At 43.2% G+C, this 21,616-nt stretch overlaps 1 protein-coding gene across 3 annotated transcripts in view; it reads left to right on the forward strand.

Annotated features, from left to right (window-relative positions):
• F13A1 (coagulation factor XIII A chain) overlaps positions 1–21,616 on the forward strand; it is a 60,731-nt gene that overhangs the window by 16,407 nt on the left and 22,708 nt on the right. For all 3 annotated transcript variants that reach the window (XM_040587208.1, XM_040587209.1, XM_040587207.1), the window contains exons 4-8: positions 2,094–2,345; positions 9,304–9,422; positions 14,889–14,996; positions 17,499–17,673; positions 21,300–21,438. In XM_040587208.1, the coding sequence (XP_040443142.1) occupies positions 2,094–2,345; positions 9,304–9,422; positions 14,889–14,996; positions 17,499–17,673; positions 21,300–21,438 (793 nt within the window). The remainder of the gene's footprint in view (positions 1–2,093; positions 2,346–9,303; positions 9,423–14,888; positions 14,997–17,498; positions 17,674–21,299; positions 21,439–21,616) is intronic.

Below are 21,616 nucleotides of genomic sequence, written 5' to 3' on the forward strand. Positions count from 1 at the left end.
GCTTGGTACTTTGCCAAACCTGCCATGAAGTGCTAGTGACAGGGTTTCCATAAGGATTTCTTGCAAAGGCCTCATGGCTTCTTTGAGATCCTATCTGGTTCCTATAGGCAGATTTACTGGGAAATGATTCTTCAGACTCCCCACTTACACATGGTGTACACAGACACGGTGGTGCAAAGCCCCACCACAGTACAGCTCCTTCTGTCCCCAGTGGGTTCCTAACCACATTAAAATAGTAACCTCTCCCCCCTCCCACCTTTCTGAAGGAGGAGAGGGGGGTATTTTAAAAGCAGCACTTGTTAACGCTTTTCAAGGATGTCAGTTCAATTACTTTGGTTGGCTCTGCTGCTTTGTTTGTGTGGACTGCTTTTTTAAAATAACAATTATGTCAAAACTAGAAGCAAAATATCAACTGTAGAGGCAAGCTGGGTCATACCCAGTTGCACTACAAAGAACAAGAATATGTTGAGCTCTCAGATCGCCATTTGTTAGCAGGCACAAGACTCTTATCTCTGTTACTTCTATAGGCTCTTCTCTCTAGACTGACTTTCCTTTGATGACTTATATTTGAAGTGTCCAGTGCTTTATCTTTGAGTGTTTTCTATTGATTTTGCTCTCTTATTCTACTCCTTTTTTATTCTGTAGGTCTCTTCCTTCTGTTGCATCCCTCGCTGATCTGAATGGGTTTCATGGGTTACAGCATCCCTGGCCAACAGGGCAAAGTGAGCTCTTTATGTGCATTGAACTTCTGCAAAATGGAAATTCATGGGCACTGAATAATCTCTTGGATGAAGCACAGTAGCCCCAAATTTCTCAGAAACATGGATGGAGAGGCAGCTCGCAAGCTTCAGATGCAAAGCTGGAGTTGTCCTTTCCCAGAATGTAGCAGTGTTCAGATCTGGGATTATCACTACATCAGCTGTACAAAAATAAGCAAGCAGAAAAATCAACACCCTTGTGAGTTTAATTTTGAAGCTCTTAAATAGTAGGAATGAAAAATATAGAAGTCTGTCTCTCTGTCTGCCATCGTTGCTTTTCATTACCCTATTTTTGAATGAGAGAGTCTGACTTTCAGCCTAAAATATGAAACAAAGAATAGATTTGAGAATGAGATAAGGAACTCAGCCTTCTCACAAATGTCTTTTCTGTCTGTGCTGCTGGTTGGCTTCCAGATATAGTTTGGCTCTACCTCAGGCTCAGAGGGTGGAGCCTCACACAACTTTGAATCCTGGCAGTGTGCATGTTTACATGTAGCCTGTCCATCTAGATGCTTTTTATAACTGGCAGCGTAAAATAGGCTTCTCTGGGGTGGGATTTGTCTTACTATGAGGTAGACTATCACATGCAGTACTTTGGAGATGTGTCACACTTCAGGTCCTGTTTCTTGCAGAGAAAGTTTCAGCCCAGATGTGCTCATCTATACCTTGAGTATCCAGAGTTGGTTCCCACTCCTTCCATGAGGAGTGGATGCTTGGGAGGAACTGAGCATTGGGTACCTGTTGGTGGACTGACATGTATTTTTTCCACTTGTGTCAACTTGCATGGAAGAGCACTTGCTTTCTGCTTGTCAGCACAGTAGTGCAGTGAGGAGAACAAGGTTCTGCTCTGCTAAAGAGCCCCAGAGCCAGTGCCTATGCCCCAGTGGGCACTTGCACACACTCAACGAGGGTGGTGGATGCATCTGAACTGGGGAAGGGGCTCTTACCTAAACTTACCAACAGTGTAGCTGACACCAAGGCAAGGAGCAAGTTGGAGGGCAGCTTGCTGCACAGGGATAAACAGCGGTGAGCAAAGAAAGCCTGCCCATGCTGGCAGGGCTACACTCCTGGCAGTGCCTGAGCCAGCAAGATTGTAGCTTGCTGGAGTGAGATGGGTGGAAGTGTCTGCGCAGGCTGCTTGCTGGGAGGTGTTGCATGTATTCATGTGCCTGTACTGCCAAGTGACCAGGCACTGTGTGAAGCAATGAGGGAGGGCACTGGTTTCCACCCATTAAAACTTGCCACCTCTGTTGAAAACAAGACAAAGGGACAGAGGGCTGCCAGAAAATTAAGAAACTGTCAAAACAAGGTGAACCTATTCACCTTTCTTTCCAGGTCGCTACCCACAGCAAAACAAAGGCACCTACATCCCAATACTAGTAGGTGATGTGCTAAGACCCGGTGAGTGGGGAGCCAAGATTACCTACAGGGAGAACAACTCCATTCGCCTGTCCATCATGTCCTCTGCCACCTGCGTCGTTGGGAAGTTTCGCCTGTACGTTGCTGTCTGGACTCCCTTTGGCATCCTCCGGACACACAGAAATGCAGAAACCGACACTTACATCCTGTTCAATCCCTGGTGCCAGCGTAAGTACTTACCAGAGTCAAAGGTTTGCACTTTCTGCTGCTGGGCTCATTAGGTTTTGAGAGGGGGTGGTGCAGGAAGGGGACCTTGGTACCAAGGAGGCTGGAGACACTCCAGTTTGGGTCTGGAAATTATATAGTAACTCTGCCAAGAGGCGAGTCTTTCAGGCTGGGGAATAGCCCTGTGTGAGCGGAGCTCCACGCTGCAGACCTGTGCCTGTGCTGTAGCTGCACTCTGCAGTTTTATGAGGCCAAGCCTGTGTTTACCAGTTCAGGGTCTGTTTCTTGTAGTAAACATACTCCAAGGTTTTGCTCTGACTTGAATAGGCATCAGTGTGAACCTCCTGCCTGCCTGTGTGTGCCTTAAACTGACAAGTCACTACAGGCACGGTTTTTTCCCAGGACTCGGTCTGGGGCAGATTGTGGCAGTGTCCCATACTTTGTTGAGTTACATCGTTGATTGCCACATTTGGGAAGGAATATCTGCAGCTGAAAGCCTGCAGGAATTCAGTGGGAGCTGCTGCTCCTGCATACATTGGACGGACTCAACCTGCTGTGCCATCGCTGGTGGTGCCTTCCCGCCACTACATGACATTTGTCCTTATGCCTTCCCCTTTACTGGTGACTAATTAGCAGCAACCGTCGCCTCTGTGAGAAACAGAACATTTTGCAAATGAGCCTTTTTTTATAATCCAGTGGGTTGAAGAACAATTTATTTTTTTAATCTCTTTGGATCTTGGGTAAAATCAGCCCTTCCACCTTCAGAATTGTAAAAACCTAATGAACTCCATGTGTGGCTTTAAGAAGAGGGCAAGGAGGACCAGGGAGGTTTGGCTCAGCCTTCTGACAGGCTGTAGCACTGTGTCTCAGCTTCCAACACTTGTCGGGCTCCAAGTCATACATATTGCTATATATTTAGGTCACCAGCTAACTTTAACATTCTCCTGCCACCCTTCCTTATCTTTCGATTTTTTTACCAGCATATTTGCATCAAATAATCCCATACCAAACAAGGGCCATCCTATCCAGTGACAAGTAAGTTTAGCATTATTAATAGAGCCCATTATTCAGCTGCACTGCTGTCAGTACATCCAATGATTTGTGCTGAATTCATTACTTGCCCCTGGTCCAAGGCAATATAAGCAATGATTAGCTTATGCATTATTTAGGAAGATATATGTTAATGCTGAATAAAGCGGAGTTAGTTAAGTGGGAACAGGAGGGAAGGGCAGGACCCAAGGCCCTGTGACACTGTGACTCCTGTACTTCTGAAAGCAGCGTAGAGGCAGGTACCTTAGAGCAGCATACTAAGAGTTTGTTCTGGGAAAGGAGGGAGAATAAGCAACAGAAAGAGAGGAATTGTTGCCAAAGTTATGACCCACTGTAAGCAGACAAAACTGTTCAAGGTTTGTGAAGGCATCGTGAGCCCCTCACAGCTTCAGCTAGGGAGGTGCAATTCTCCACCTCAGTTTAGAGCATCCTTTGGCTTTAGTCCTGGGTATCATAACAGCCAGTTTGTTAGCCAGCACGGTGACTCTGCACCTCTTTGGAAAGGGATAAACCCCAAAGAAAAAGCTTCTTAAATTGCCTCAGGTTGCCTCATGACTAGCATGCAACCAGCTAGTGCTGCATGCATCTCTAATGCAGAGAAAATGTGATGTGGGGGCTTGGCTACCCCAGTGTGGTGTGACTGTGACCACACAAGCTGATTCAAGGTGCTAGTCAGGGGATGGCAAGGGGAAAATCAATCCTTTCTTCACATCTCCTTCCCTGCCAGCCCTGTGTGCTGACTGATCCACCTCTGTTCATGGCACAGGGGTGCTTTGGTCCCCTATGCCCTTCCTCCCTCCCACCTGAGCTGAATGGGGCCAAAAGCCAGCAAGACTAAAAGCAGGGAGCAAGACATGGAGCAGTGTCCTCCAGCATCAACCGTTGGGAAGGCCGATGGAAAAGCTCTGATTTAGGAAAGCAAAAGAGAGTCTCCAGGCAGCAAAGATGTGCTGTGTGTCCCCAGGCCAAGGGGAGGCAACTTGAAGTCACCCCAGAGGACCACATTTTCATCTTCAGCTTATGTGTTCAAGTGTGTCTCAATGACTTCAGGTCCTGTCCCTTGTTGACTATTGTAGTTTTTGTTTTCTGCGTGTTTCATTTAGATTTAGATTTATTCTCATTTCTTGCCCCCACTTTTGCTCCTAGGTGGTTTGGGCTAATTGGCTCCTATATCTGCCTTTCCTCCGATTCCTTGTGTTAAAAAAAACTAGGGACTATTTCTCTACACTTTATCCCCTGGCTGGAAAAGATTGTTCAGTGGAATCACAAAAGGGTATAAAAACTCAGGCAATTAAAGTGCAGAAAAAACAATAGTTTGAAAATCTTCTAGACTTGTTTGCTGGGTTAATAGCTAAGCAGAAAAGTCTGAGTGAAAAGCCTCATTAAAAAGAGAGAAGGCTGATGCCAGGAATGAACAGGGATTGTTATAGCAGGGAGCAGAGTATGGGTTCTGTCAGTGTCTAGTGCAGCTTTCCAACTCATCATTTTGGAGAAACATCAGTGTGTCGGTATGAGCTTTTTGTTAAGACAGAAGCATTTGTGCCCTTTCTTATTACTCCTTTTTTCACTGTAGTTCAGTTTTGACATATCTTCCCAGCCAGGAATGCAGGGTGGGTTTTTTTCTGCTGTTTCAAAACAAGTTTGAATACTTTACCAGTCAAACTACAGAGTATTATGCTTCCAAAGTCATCAGATGCTTTTATATGTTTTAATCCCCTTAGCTACATTTAAGGCTGATCACCAAGAATACTTTAAAGATGCAGATGCAGGGCCTGATCCTGCAAAATTATATACACCAGTTCCAAACGTGGGAATTCAGCAAGCTAGTGGATTGAGATTTCAGATACTCAGGAAATCGGCATTACCTAGTAAGTGAGGTAAAGCCTGTGAGGAGAGGCAGCATCCTTTCTGCAGTCAGCTGACATAGTTGGGAAAAACAGATGTGCTTCTGGGCATGCAGAGCCCTCTTCAGTTCTGAAATAGAAGATACAAATGGCAAGTAGTTAAGGATAACTTCTTGGAGTTTAGCTTAATTCTTAGCTGTATCAGACTACATGAAAGCAGAGAAGGGCTCCTTTGATCTCAGTACTGTGAGCTCATTCCAAGGAGGTGCTGAGTCCCAGCAACTTTCTGCTGGGGAACATTCAGTGCCTATCAGGTAAAGACCTTGCATTGTGACCTTGCATTGGCTTGTGTGGCTCTCTCACAGGTGGAGATGCATAGTGTATCTGAGTAAGTTGCAGATGGTGTGGGCTGAGGTGTGCATTTCATTCACCCAAGCCTCCTGCAAAGTGCATTGTATTTAAGCAATTAAATAAGTTGCAACCTTATTGAGTCAGTTACGTGTTTCTGCTGCTTGGATGCCCTAATAGTTTGAAGATTAGTAACATGATCGACTTTGGACTCCTTTCACGTGTTACCAGTCACACACATTTGGCACAATAACATTTTCTTGCATTTATAGCTAAATCTTAAATTTGATCTCTTGTGTCATAGGTTCCACATGGGTAAAATTCACGCAGAGCTTCATCCTCCTGCTACATTAACGTAGGCAAACCGTAGCAGCTGCAAGGCAGCATACTGATCGTGGTCCTGAATGGAGTGAGTCTGTAGATAACAATTGTAGAGGAATGAAGCTGGGTTAATTAACATTGATAATATACAGCTGTGGGCTGGCTTCAGGGGCAGGGGGTTGGCTGATCTAGATAAGGTGCAGCTGTGGCTGGTTCTGTTAAGTGGTTGAGCAGCCAATGAAGAGGGAGCAGCCAAGGAAGAGAGAGGAGAAAGAAGCAGAGAGAAAAGAGAGAGTGGGCCTTGGATGAGGGGAGACAAGGAGAAGGCAGCAGAGGGACTGGTGTGAAGAGTATGTTGGTATGAGATGGTAAAAGACCTTGCTGCAACCGGCTAGTCTGGAGAGTGCTGTGGCAGATAACTGTATTCAGTTCTTGCAGCTGCTCTGTGCTTGCCACAGCACTGTCCTCTTCCCAGAAAGACCCCTGGGAGTTTTGTGGTTCCAGTGAGGCCCACCCTTGCATTCCTGGATTCCCACGGGAGCGTGTTGAAGGGAGGCTGGGTGCTCAGGGCAACTCTGCTGCCTCCACCTGTCTGCTGGTGCTGCTGTGCTCAGTGGTCACAGCACAAAGAAATAACGTTTCCAGCTCCAGGTGGTTGCTGCGCTGGGGATGGGGTCTCCCCATACTGGGTAGGGTCCTCTTATGCTCATACACCTTCCCAAATTGCAAGGACTGCTCTGGGCTCCTCATCTCTTTACAAGGAGCCTGTGTTCAGTGGGATTTCTCGCCTGCAATAGTCTTCATGTGAAGTGTATTTTCACCTTATCCATCTTCAAACAGAGAAACATAGAGGCTAATTTGCTTCTTTGTAGCATTGCTAGTGTCTTAGTAATTTCCCAGGATAAAAGAAGTGAGTAAAAAGAAAAACGTAAACTGCTAAAGAACAAACAAACCCAGCACATTTCCATGGAATTCTTCTGTTTGTCAGATGTGAGCCTCCACTTGCACAAAATAATTAGGAGTTGTACTATGTAGAGCTCGCTTAGCATCAAAGTAGCCACAAATGCTTCGTATTTTCTTCTAAACAGTCTCAAGAGTAGTGAAAGCTGTCAAAAATCAAAGCACCTGGCTTTCCTGTGAAACACAGAATGCTTTTTCACTTTATCAAAAAAACACAAATACTTTAAAATAATTGACAGAGAAGTTAATCAATTTTCATCTGATTTAGCAAAGATCATGCAGTCTTGAAATAACATAAGCATCTCAATTGATACCATCCGGATCAATATGGATATTTTTAATCCCTGAAAGAAGGCAACGGCACACACTCCACTGAATGTGTAACTGTACAGAAGAAGGTGTGAGTTCTCCTTAAATACGTTCTCCGTGCCATTGGTATGGATGTACTTTAATAAAATCCAAAGCTCAGTGAGAGAACACATGTGATCGTTCAATCAGCAGACCAGGCAGATCCAGCCTAATGGAGCCTAGATGATCAGTAACATCTTCAACGTTTTTAGTGGGATGTTACACAGAACTTGTTTAGAGCTGGGAGCTGGACCTCAGAAAAGTCATGTAATACAGAGTTTTGTAAGTATGAGTGTCCCTGCTGGCATAAGTGACTGCAGCTTTTTGATTCGCTGTCAAGTTTTAATGCTCTCTTTCACCTGGTAGCCTCTGAATATAATAAACCCATGATCTTCTGCTTTGTGCCTGGGTGCAGGTCGTGGGTAATGACAAGCCTATAAAAAAACTTCTTGATGACCCAGCTCTTAGAAGCCGGGGGAATGCCACCAGCCTGCCACATGCAAGACTGGGTCTCAGACCTGCCCACCTTTGGGAAAAGCTGCCAAAACCTGCCACTTCAGTGTTTACTCGGGTTCGGATGTAGCCTGCAGAGCCTGTACAGAAACCCTGTCAAAAGTATAATGGCAGGCACTGATCTCCTTAAATGCGATAAAGGCTTCTTACATCTTTCCTTATCATTCCTTGCACACCAGTGTGGAGGTCATTATATCTATGCATAATCCCTTCTATATGTGTAGTCATAGACACATAAATACATCTTCAGAGAAAACAAAAACTTCCAGAAGGGTTAGGTATGTAGTTTGGTATATCCTTCTCCTAACTGAAGCTAGTGTGAGTTTTGCCATTGATTTTTTTCAGAGGGCTCAGATTTTAGCTTGTTTTCAGCCAAATTGCAGTTTTATGGGCAGATGAAGAAGCCATTGAGGATGAGGTTTACAAGGAAGTACAAATAAGATTTGCATTTCAACAAAATACAAGTAGTCAATAGGCTTTTAAAAGTTAAATGATCCTTTAGTAATTTGTATTGGGATGCTGAAGAATCCACTATGGCAGTAGTGAGTGGTAGTTTTGTACTTGCCCATATGAAACTATCAGAGGTTATTACTTCCCTTTAATTTGCTATCTGGTACCACATTACTGATTTCCTCAAATTAATTAATTCCAATACTGTTAATTGTTAACCTGCATCTCTTAGTCTCAAAATACAAGCATTGGTACAGGAAAGAAATCCTCGACTATTCTAGTGTCACAGAATCACGACCTGCTTCACACTTACCTGTGAATGTCTGAATAGTTTCATGTCATTCAGAGTTATGTATGAATGTTAATATTTATTATATTAATTAAATACATATTTAATTATAATATTAATTAAAATAATTATTTACCTATGTGAATCATGTTTGCAGGGAGAGGGTCCACACTTATGCTCCTGACTCTTGATATAAGACCAATCTAGGATATACCCTTTGTATATGTTTTGTTAAAGTTCTCTTCCAGTTGCTTCCAGTTTTCACCTGGACACTTGGATTTCTCCTCCTATTAGCTGGTCAGTCAAGCTGCATGGGGGAGTGATACTCCAGTCAATAACTTACGTACAGAAAAAGCAATCAAACCTTTCTGTTAATATACTGTAAAAACTGTATTCCATTTTTTTTAATGCATTACAGATTTTTCTTTAGATCTCTTGACTTGAGCTGTTTTCCATTAACATTAATAGGTTTGAAATTGTTCTTTGATCTGTTTGTACAGATGCAGAATGGCATCATGGTGTTCCAACTTTTAAATTAGCGGTACACAGTAATCATAAAATTCTTGATAAGATGTGACATTTTAATCAGACTTTACAGATCCTGAGAAAACAGGCAGGAGTTGTCGGCATTTTTGCGTCTTGCATGCTTTTAAGTTGTGTATCATATTCCTAAGTGAGGTCACTATTTCCATGTTCTTGTAGTCTGTTGAAGCAAGTAATTCCTTGTTTGATGTGAGAGGGGCACTTTTCATCAAAGACAAGTGTATTATATGCTAAGATTTGTTTATCTGTCCTATATGAAAACTAAGCAAATCTATTTTTTTGTAAACTGATGCAGAGGATGCTGTGTATCTGGATGACGAGAAGGAAAGGGAAGAATACGTCCTGAATGATGTTGGTATCATTTTCCATGGAAACATCAACGATATAAAATTTAGAAGCTGGAGTTATGGTCAGGTGAGCTATTTAGATCTTCTCTGGCTGCTCCCAGCAGGGACAGCAAGTGAGTTCAATTGACATCAGACTGTGGTCCAGACTGTGGGCTCTGGAGTGCATTATTGGTCTCTTCTTCAGAAAGACAAGGGGAATAATTTTAAAATTGTATGAAGTGGTGTATGCCTAATCCAGAAAAGCAATGGTTATAATAGCTAATATTTAAGGATCTTGTTTTAGGAGCACCATTTCAGATACTTAGAGGTTGCCTGTTGAAAGTTACGATCATGAGCTGAGGTTTCCACAGTAAGCAGTATTTCTGCTGCTACGTTGTTGCTGTTTCAGGATCAAACCATTTCAGTGAAAGAGTACAGAGATTATTTTTTTCTTTTTCATTTTCCAGTAATAGGTTGTATTGCTTTTTGTCTTTTTCAGTTTTAGCAGCTTGGTGGAAATAATTCTGATCTTCTTGGGGGTCAGCTTGTAACAGGGTTCCTATGACCAACTGGGATTTCATCCCAGAGTTTTAAATTTCCTCACCACAGTGACAAAGGGGGGAACCTCTCCCTTTGCTGCCTGGACTTGGCAACATCAGTCTCCAGTGGCCTTTTGCAGCCTGGGGGTGACACCCTCTGCCAGGCTGGTGTGGGGTACTGGTGGGCCTTCAATAGCATCACACTTACTGCTTGTCTATTTTACCTCAATCTGTTTGTAAGCACTAACCAGTGTGAAAATCCCTACAGGATGGAAGAGTTAAGTTGTTGTGTGAGAATGGGGAAAAGGCATTAACGAGCAGAATCAAAACAAGAAAAACTAACCCTAGCTGTCACTCAGAGGGGCTCCAATGGGCAGTTATTGGACATGGTGAACTCTGCACATCTCACCTCCTGGGTTTTCACAACAGCGCAATTAAGAACATGTTGAAGTATTTCCTTAGTGCTACAGTGATGGATCCGTTCAGTTTTCATGGCACGTCCCTGGCGCGGCCTTGCAGAAAGGGGCTTTCTTGCTTTGTGTTCTTTCCCTCAGCTAAAGACAATCTCGAAGCTTGAGCTGGATGGATTGCCAGTGTGCTTGCCCTGGAGAGCTCTTTGAACTCGCATCTCTCTTGTTTCCTTGTTTAAGGGTACAATTTCATCTTTTTTTCCTGCGGCAGCACTGCCTTAGGGAGTTCCTGCCTCTGCACCATTCCTTTGGTTGTGTCAGCGCTGTTGTTTGCGGGGTCTGACTGTCACCCTGACTGAGATAAAAATAACCCTTAAATAAGTGGGGGGGAGCAATTCCATAATCTGATGGTGCCTCTGACAAGAGATGTGGAACCAGATCCTGAGGCCAAAGCTGGGTGTGCGTTTATGTTGACCAAAAATGCCCCCTCCTGGCCCTTCCTTCCCCCTGCAAGTGCTTGTGCAGCCACGCAGCGAGGCTGGAGAGCTGATCCAGCTGAATAAGCATCTCCTTGGGTTTTTTTCTTTTCCCTTGGGTTATATTTTGGGCTTGCTCTGTTCCTAGATCTGGGATTGACTCCGTGACAGATGTAAGGGAGAGGGAGAGAGTGGAACGAGTGGCTGGAGGTGGAAGGTGCTGCTTAAACCAGCTGCTGGATTTATGTCCTAAGATGCTAAATTTATGGCCTATGGTAGCTTGGCCTGCGGTGCTTATATTCTGCAAATCTGGCAGCTTCCCGAAACAAACACCAGCCTCCCTTGAGAAACTGCATTATTTATTTGGTTTTGCTAGGAGGGAGTTCTGTCTGGGAGGTTAGGGCTGTTCCCTTCGCCATCTACTTTCATTCCTTTGTTGTCTGAAAATGGAGGGCATGATTTCCACACTGGGCTGTAGTGCACCTTTCACTGTCACATCCCCATGTGAAAATTGAGCATGGCAAACACATCTAAGGGGGCCCAGGTAAAGAGTTTTAACGGAATTGAACATTTGAGTGTAATACACATCTCAAAGTGCAGAGCAATAGAGAAATATTCTTCTGGTTTCAGTGAGGTAGTGTATGTGATGTTCCTGATCTCACCCTGACAATTTCCAACCATTAAAAACATGCATCTCCATCATTTTCAGCAATCCTGGACATGAAGAATAAGAACATTGCTGTGAGTGAGTAAAAGTACTAGCAGCAAGGCCTATATTATGAATAGGGCATGCAATTATGCATTTTGTATTTATGATATAGAGCCCTGTACAACTGTGCAAGTAAAAAGCTTAAGGCTACATACAGTCACAGAGGTGAAAGGTGTACAGTCATATACAAAAATACAGATAGACTTGTGCATGGTAATATTCTTAGGCTAAAAAACTGCTTTGGACGACAGATGTAAGCTTTAACTCAGGTTGTAAATTAAAAAAGAACACACAGTTCAAAACTGGGTTACTAGTGGGAGATGACTGTCACAGCTGCTGTCTTTAATGAGCAGCATCGACATGAGAGGAGGAAAGGCAAGAAAAATGGACCAAGGAAGAAAAAACAAAAGACCAGTTGAAACATGGCTGTAGTGAATGAGGATGGAGATGTTCCTTGTAACACGACTGTGATTCCTTTCTTCTAAGAAAGCACAAATACCTAGTCACTCAGGAAAGCCCACAGGATTCAGGGGAAATTCGACTCTGGAAGAAGTCTAGGCACATAGGAATTCTTTAGCTGAAAAAGATCAGAAGCTGGATGCTATATTGATCATTTAATGTTTTTTTCTGAGAAAAATAAAACAAAACAGGTGGGTATATAGTTCTTGTTGCCATCGTGAGTTGTGTCATATCCCCACGATGAGCTGCGTTAGCTTTGCAGCCCACTGTGCACATGTATTTTTATGGCATGTGCATTTGGTCAGATCAGCCCATAGGCAACACGAGACCACCTCTGCCTGCAACTGACTGTGAGGAACACAGCCCTAGCTCCACCAGTGCAAAAGGTGTGGTACAGCCCCTCTTACCTTTATTTAAATGGAAGGTCATCTACTAGAGACAGGTTAGCACGCCGGAGGATCCCGCTGAAGGCCAGCCCGATGAACGCACTGCTCTGTTAACACAACGCATGTCTGTTTGCAGACAGAGCCCCTTTGCCTGTGTGTTTTCTCATGCCTCGTTTTCCATCTGCAGTCTTTCCCAGGTGGCTCCGCCAAAGTTCCTTGGTCCCGAATATGGTTTATTTTCATTTCAGCTTGTGTTGAGCAGTCAGTGCCTGCGCCTGGCCCAAGTTCACTCACCTGTCCTGGCTGCCTAATGCTGCTCTGGTTCCTCTGACATTTCAGGGATGTTCAGCCTTACAAATGCTATGTTTCTGTTCCAGTTCCCACTAGATAACATTTTCATGCCAAGAGTGAGAGCAAGAAACTAATTTAGTTTGATTTAATGTTTTTAAATCCCTGGATAGTGAAGAAGGGCAAAACTGTCTTCAGAGTTAAGCTACTCTGCATCCTACTCTACTGCAACAGCATAAGGCAGCTAGACTTTACAGCTTGTCTGATCTCTTCTCCTGTTAATCCAGTTATTTCACAAGCATTCATGTAATTTTGTAAATACTAAGGTGGAAGGCAACAACCCTGACAGCAATTTCTTTCCTCTTTATTCTTTCTGTATATGCTGGCAAGATTGATGGTGTCTCATAAACCATAGATGAGAAATATATAATTTGCAGGGTAAACTCCATATTTATCTAGCTCAGGTCTTAGGCGCTGCTGATGACTTGAAGTGCAGAAAGCGGATTTTGATCCTGGTGAAAGTGATAAATCATTGGGCCAGATCAGAAGAAAAGTGAACTTGAAGTAGGAAAGATTGCTGCAAGGGCCTAGAGTTTACATTATCTGTTGTGAGGATTCTTCTTGGGAAGGAGGGTCTCCACAGCATGGTCATTCACCTGAGATTGTTTACATCACATATCAGTGGAGTGGACTGGAGAATCTACCGTACAGTTATTCAGCTTCCCAGGGATGATACAATATTAGGAGTAGGTCGCTGGGTAATGCTGATCCCTCTTTCCCTATTTACCCAAACACCATGAATTCAGTTTTGCTCAGACGGTGAGGTGTTACTCACTAGTGAACATCTGCTCCAGAGAAAGTAGTTCAGTGCAAGTGTGGGTGATGATGAGCAGGGTGTGCTGCCTTGGAGGACATTTGCTGAAAAGGATCTGTACGGCGGTGGTACTCTGAACGACAGCCAGGCAGGCTTGAGGCAGAGGCAAATCAAAGGACTTTCCCTGGCCAGGAGGTGGCTGAGGGTGGTGAAATGTGGAGGTGCCTCTGCTTTCTTGGCTTATGCCAGAGCTTGACTGCTGCCTGGGATGTGACCCCCATCCCTCCTGTTTTCCCTGCAGCATCAGTCTTGACTCTTTGGGGCTTCCTTTTCAGCTCTCTCGCCTCAGGCTTCCTTCTCCTCTGCCTCTCCCTGGGCTGCCAAGGCAGCAGCTTGGTCTGGGCTCTTGCTTGCTTTCCTCAGGAGGCAAAACTCAGACAGCCCTTTTCTGCCAAGGAGCCCTGAGCCAGGCTGCAGACAGTTGCAAAATCAATCCAGCAACACAAGAGCAAAAATCCTCCTAGTGTGAATCACATCTTTAGGGATGCAAGCGTGAAATGTAAAACCTAAAACAGCAAGGGGACAAGCTCCGTGGAGTTTCTGTCACAGCCCTGAATGTCAATATAGGATTTTCTGTCTAGAAGATATTTGTTTTATTAATGTGCATTTCCCTGTCTCCTAACATTTTCCAGGGGACAGAGGTATTTCCCTTTGCTATGCAGTTTCTCCTAAGGAAAATGAAATACAGTGCAGGGCAAGTTCTGTGACAAATGGTTTCTGGTCTATTTAGGCACCTCTGCCCTCAATTCATTCTTGTGCTTGTTCATGCTGGATCGAAGAAACTGTATATTTTCACTCTATTTTTGAAGAAGACTACTTTAGGTCACTTGGTATTTTTGATGTCTAAGTTTGGTAGACCAGGATTAATCTATATAATCAGCTTTTGGCTTGTCAATTTCAAACAGATTTAAAAAATAATTTTAAAATGTGTCTTCAAATTAGCTTTGGCAAACCACTTATTGTTCAACTTCGCAGCATAGCATCGGCTGTGTCAGGGAGGTCCTGAAATTAACAGGTCTGGAATCTGTGAAGGACATGAAGTCCTTCACGAGCACACTAGCTTCTTGTAGTTATTATTATAATATCTTCCTATTATATACTTGTTAGCACTTAAAATTTTATGTCCTGTCAGAAAGGCTGTGTTGCCATTTCAACCTTCTGGAAACCAGACTAAGATTGATTGGAAAATTACACTCTCTTTTCCATCACAGCCTCTCACATTTTTTTGCCATACATGGGAGATTGTTCTAGAAGAAAACTTGTATTTTTAAACACAGAACTTTGACTTGACCAGCTAATTTTGAAGCTGATTAGCTATTATAACAGCAATGAAAAATAATTTCACCTTTGCTTTCCAGAATAAAAAGTGACTGAATTTTCCCTCTGTTTCCCTTTTAATTTTCTTTTATCTAGTTTGAAGAAAACGTTCTGGATGCTTGCCTGTTCCTGATGGACAAGGCAGAACTGGAGCTCTCTGGGCGCGGAAACCCTATCAAAATCTGCCGTGTTGCCTCTGCAGTGGTATGTAATGGACGCCTAACGTGTGTCAGAAGTGACTCATAAATCAAAGCCAGGCTGGTTTAACTGGCCATCATGCCCCAATGTGCTCACTCCAGCAGGTGCCAGATAAATTGTCCAGTCTGACCTCTGGGATCTGGCATTTTATTTCACTCCACTAAAAGTGAAATTGTTATGTTGGCTCATTGCCTTTTCCTGAGATTGGTACCTCGCTGGTAGGAAACCCACTCTGAGACATCACACTGCAGGCATGATGGTGTTTCCTGTAATGCTGCGCTCGCTTTCTGGTAGCTGAGATAATTGAGAAAACTATTTCTGTCATGGATGGCAAGGTGGCACGATGGGTGGGATTTGGGATGAGGAACTGAGAGACTAACCTGAATGTGGTCTTAAGACACTGCAGTGGTGGGCGTTACCATTTTTAAGCCCAAAAGGCCTAGTCACACTGAGAACATTCATATACACTACCTCGGCCCCAGAAGAAAACACTGTGACAGCTGTCCTCTTAAACATGGGGTCCACAAAACTTCCTGCACCCACAATGGAAGTACCTAAAACTACCAGAAGCAAAGGATAAGAAGAAGACTTTCCACATCTCCATTCTTTCCAGCTGCTAGGCACCAGGAGTCATGTTGGAGCGGGTACAGAGGCAGCCCCATCCCTAATACTCAAGATGGAAGACTCCAGGATGACTTCCAGGATGTGGAAGGCAGAGGCTGAGTCCTCTCCTCTGCCTTATAGAGGTCCGAACTGATGCTGTCTGCTTCCCAGAATAATAGTCTAGTCATTGACCTAGTGTCATCAGGTGGTGTCCCAAGTCAGCTACTAAAACAGACTGTCCACAAAACATGGCTGCTGGAGATGAATAATCCTTTAACCCACTTATTACAGCATTTGCCCAGGCGGTAAGAGAATGAGCTCTTAAATGACACCGAAATGGAATCTCTGGCCTCTCAGTGCCACATCTGAATCTTGCATCACGTTAAACAGAACTTCAGTAAGAAGTATTGAGAACACACATGCTTGTCTTTCTCTTTTAACTTTTTGGTTAGTTCTTTCACCCCAGAAATTAGAAACATGGCTTCAGACCTTCAGCAGAATTAAGAATTTAATGTGGTCCCCTCATCACTGGGCTAGCAGATGTAAAGGGTCCCTGGTGCAGGGACCATGGTAGCCCTAAGGGCAGAATAGCAGAGTGTATGAACCCAAAGAGGGCTTGGATATCACTTAGGTTTTGAGACACTCAGTCATTTTAGGGGAAGTTCACCATTGGAAATCCAGGAGTCAATGGACTTTAGGTCTAATCTGCAGAATTGGGCCATAGTTGAGTGGGAGTTTTGGCTGTCTGAAATCTGGAGCTCAGTAAGAAGTGGCCAAGAAGTGCTGAAGTCCCACCTGTGTTTCTTACCCTCGTTCTTGCTCAAGTTGAAATGTGGTAGAGCTGAGCTCATTTGAGGAGGTGCCCCTGTGCTGGGATACTGCTGAAGCTTCCTGACGTTGCAGAGCAGGTAGTCGCCCCCTCTTCCTCTCTTTACAGCCAGAGGAGAGTCTGAAGATCAACACGCTGCCCTGTCCTTGAAGTGCCTCTTTTCTTGGCTTGTTTCCCACAACAGTGAGATGGGCACAACCCCTTAACCCTTTGGTTATGACTCTGAATACTTATCTTTATTCAGTCCTAGGGTTCACAGGAAGTCGATTTTCTAATTATAAACCAGTAGTTAATCCAGCCAAAAGCTTTTAAATGAGAATTGTGATTTATTTGGCTGGTGTGTAGCTGTTCCACATTAGCATAATTAAAAGGTGCAAAGCGAATGAGCTTTTTGCACAGCCTCAACTGGTTTGGTTCAAATTGCAGCTAGGAGATGTATTGCTCGTTAATGCCTATCAGTATAGCCATTAGTCAGCAAAACTTCTTGTTTTGTACAATCTTACAGGGGAAAACTTACACAGCAAATTCCTTCTTGTTTTCGTGTGTGCTGGACCGAAGAAAGTTTATACTCTAAAAATAACAGTAGACTGGTTCTCCTCTCAATCTGCTGTAAACCAGGAGTGATTTTATTAAAATCTCTGGACTGAAAAACAGTTGATGCTAGGAAAGAATGCAGCTCAATATTTCTGAGGCTCACTTATCAGTGTATTACTGGTCATGTTTATCAAAAATGCATAGTAGTAAGCGTGTTTAATGTTAATAAAACTTACTAAACCGCCAACACGGATACTTAGTGTGGTGATTTAATTTCACCGTTATTTTTAAGCATCTGACCTTCATTCAAAATTGTTCAAATTGCTCAATTCAAAATGCTCAAAAAAGCAGATGGAGAATCCATGGCCCTTAGCAAGATTGTTCCATTCATCTCCTACCTTTATAATTAAACATTTCTGTCTTACTTCTAGCCTAAACTTGGCTACCTTCAGTCTCTCCCATCCTATCTTTGTCTGCTGGGTTAAAGAGCTCTTTATTATTCAGACTTTGACATCCCTAATGCTCATTTCTTTTGCCTTTAGATCAACTCCAGAGATGATAATGGTGTGATTGCTGGATCCTGGGACAATACATACACTTACGGTGTCCCACCTTCAGCCTGGACGGGAAGTGTGGACATTCTCTTGGAGTATTACAGTTCTAAGCAACCCGTGCGATACGGCCAGTGCTGGGTCTTTGCTGGTGTCTTCAACACATGTAGGTATCAGTGAGAAAAGCTTCACGCGGCTATGCAATTCTTGCATAACAGAGAGAGCTTTTAGGTTAAACTATCTAAAATACTTCCTGTCTCCACGGTGTTCAGGAGTAAATAGCAGAGATACTTAAAAATACATAGCCAAAATAGGTGGTCTTTAAATAAACCTTTGGCATCTCCTTCAGTTTGGCTGCTCTTCCACACAAATCTGTTAACTATTTATTGGTTCAGTAAAATGTATTCAATGACTCACGAGGGTAATTTTGGGGGAGAGAAAATTAGTCCTTTGGCACCATCCACATTTCTGTTAGGAAATCTGAGATGAACAGTGGGCTTGTTATCTAGACCTGCAACATGAAAGTATTACCCAACATGGGATATGTGATGGTATTTCTGCTCCAGAAAGGTCAAATCTTACCTACTGAGGATTGTTCCTAGCAAAATTGACATGTACTGTCCTAGTATCTGTCTACTGAGCACTGTTAACATTTTCTATGGAGTCTGTGAGCCAGAACAATGAGGGAAGTGCTAGCCTGGTTTATAAATTGTCTAGCACTACAAGATAAGTTCTAAACACACTTGCTCAAACTAGAATTCCAATGTTGCCACAAATGTGGTGTTGCAGGTTCTAAAATCCAGTAGGGAAAGCAGAGTTGGATGGGTCCCACTTCTTTACTGCCTAGTGCTTTCTAATAACATCATCTGCTAATACACTGGGACACACAGCAGTGTATTAGCAGCCAAGAAAGACGCTAGAAGTGTAAAAAATGTGCATTATACAGATAATGGGGACCAGCCATTGGAAGCAATGCTTATGTCAAATGCCAGTGTAGCCAGTCAAGCAGTTCATATGCTTGTGGCACTGGCCAATAGAAGCCAAACAGAAATTAAAAGAAACGTCTATCTTAAACCCAGATGACCTTCCTTAGAAGTGCTTACAACATATGCATTTAAGTGTCAAACTTGGGGGGACCAGATCAGCTTAGGACCATGGGAGACACAATGGGTATTTCTGCAGGCTTGGAGCCTACATTGCATCAAGTACTTCTCAGCCACAGCTGAAGGGCTAAGCTTTGGCCCTTGTATTTAAGATGTGAAAAGGAAATTACAGAAAAGCTCTCCATGAAACTTTCCTGTTTGTCATGTCTCAGTACTGTCACATGTTACCGTCATATGCTGCTGTCTCAAGGAATCACATTATACTTCTCTTTATCTTTTATTTCTATCAAAAATGAAGGGTATGAATCACCCATCTTCTGCAGCAAACATGGAAATTGAATGATTAATGACAAGTTACAGACTGGTTCTTCACCCCCAGGCAGCCCTAGACATCTCTGTCTTTTCACTTTATTTTTGCCTCTTCTGTACATGTGTGTTTCATTTTGTGCATAATTTTCATCCAATCTTGAAAACTGAATTTCATGACTCATTTTAGTCACCTGAGGTAGTTCAAAAGCTATTCAAAACAGTAAGGACCTCAGAAACAAAGGTGGCATCTGACCACCTAGCCTTCTGCTTGCACAGGCTTCTTGCAGCTGTGGTGGGAGACGCAGTTTCAGGCATCTCTGCTTCTTTTTCATACATCTGGAGAGGTTCCTGTTTTGCTTTGTGGAGGTGCTGGCAGGTGCTCTGTCCTTCAACACATAAAATGGTTCATTTTATTCCTGGTGCAGTGGGATAATGAGCAATCGCACACATCCAAAGAACCTGAGAGACATCTACTTCCATCACTGTCTGAGGTCACGTGGTCTGTACTTGATTCTCCCCAGCTTCTGCGCAATGCAATGGGTTCAAAAATGCTCTTGCAAATATTTCCTATGGATGCAATTCCTTGTAGTGGCTTCCACAGGCCAGTTTGTCTTCTCTGACTGTTGCCTCATCTCGATTTCTTCAGATCACAGAAAGACACACACACACCAGTTCTCCCACCTTGCCCCTGCACTGGCCCTGAATCACCACTACGCAGTGGTTTGTCTACAGGCCACCATGAAGCTAAGTTAGTTAAGTCAGAGACCTGGCACTTTGTACTGCTGCAAGGATTGCTGGAATTTGTTGAACATTATGAAATGAAAATGTTGTCCAGTGGCTGATCTGACAGGTATCCACTGATGCATCCAGCTGTTGACCACTGCACAGAGAGAACAGCAAGGGTCCGAATGCTGCGTGCAACTAAAAGGGTTGTTTTGAGCTGATTTTGAGTCTTTCTCAGGTCATGTTGTATCTTTATGGCCAGTCCAGCTTTCCAAGGTTACCATGTTGTACACTCTGGATAGTCAGCCGTAAAAATGCTAAAACATTCTGAAAAATGGTCATTAATCTTGAAATTGTCAGACAAATTATTTTCAATGAGCCCTGATGGCTCATGTGCTGGAAACCTGGGAGGGCACTTGAATTAAGTTTAATCAATAGGTACATATGGTATTGGATGCATCCAGGTAATTTGTCATCCAGGAACTTGAAATGAATGTGCAGCATTACACTTTATTGGGAGTCACAGCAGTGACACTAATGAATATACAAAACCCAGCAGTAGCAGCAAGGGCTGCTCAACATTGCAGCATTGGAACTATTTTTAAATAGGATTTTCGATAAAAATGTTTTCCCTTTCCAAAAAAAACCCAAACAAACCCCTGTTTTCTGCAGAACCATGTTGGCTCCTAAATTGGAAAACAGGAACTTTTTTTTGGCTGAGAGACAAAATATTTCTTCTGGAGAAGTGGAGATGATGTGTCACCCTGCAGCTCCACTCCCCCCCGGGGTTGTGCTCCATGCTTATTTATCAGCCAGGGTGCACCGCGAACACAGAAGCCTAACAATGCACTACTGCACTTCACATGTAGCCAGAGCATTTCCACATTTCCCAAATTTACCGCTTGTCAAATGGGTAGAAGAGTCATCAGTGCCACATTGCAATGGTCTGAGATTCAGGGGTAGAGGCTTCTTTTCTTTTTATCCTCCCTTTAAGATCTTTTATGGGAAGAGACTATTGACTCCAAAATACTATTACTTAGCAATCAATACAAATTATGTAATGCATTTTGTTCAGACTTTCTAACTCTGACATTTCACTTGCAAATAATGCAGCTTTCCCCCCTTGTTAGCAATAATTTTCTGCTTTATTCTTTGTGTTTGCCAGATACCTTCTGACAGCAGATGTCCAACTCCAAATCAACCAAGAGGAGATACTTTCTATTAATTTTCTTTTTAGCACAGTCTCATGATTCTCCTGGGTTACTGATACTAGGAGGCATAATATATTTTGCGTTTCTTTCAAGCTCAGACTCATTTTTCTTTATACCACACTTGGTCACACAGTTGACCCATTGCACTCAGATTTGCCTTAAAAAGCTACAGTGTGGTCACTATGCAAGACTGTTCTAAAACTATTGGTAATCAGCTGCTTAGGTGATAACCATTGTACCATTACATATCTCGAATGCTCATCATTTTGGGTCCAAATAAAGTATTTAACATATTCTCTATAAAGACAGATAGGAGGAAACATTTGGGTTGGTTTGAGTTTTCCCATATTGTTCTAGTTATTAATAGTTTCTCTCCTCTCATCCTGTCATCTATGAGTACAGTCTTTGTATTTGTCCTTCTCATCACACTTCTGTCTTTGCCACAGTTCTGAGGTGCTTGGGGATACCTGCAAGACTCATTACCAACTATTCTTCTGCCCATGATAACAATGCCAATTTACAGTTGGATTTCTTTCTGGATGACGAAGGGAAATTGGATACCAAAATTACAAAAGACTCTGTCTGGTGAGTTCTCCTGGCAAATGCCTTTAATATGTCAACTGTAGAAGTAGTAAAAAACATGACAGCAATACCTGTGGTGTATTTATTTCTCTGTGCATTAAAGAACACTGCTAGCCTATGTAAAACAGAATGAACGGATTGTTAGTACACTGACTAATATGAAGTGCACGTCATCTAAAGA

Source organism: Falco naumanni, chromosome 3, assembly GCF_017639655.2.
Source record: "Falco naumanni isolate bFalNau1 chromosome 3, bFalNau1.pat, whole genome shotgun sequence".
Taxonomy (NCBI): Eukaryota; Metazoa; Chordata; class Aves; order Falconiformes; family Falconidae; genus Falco; species Falco naumanni.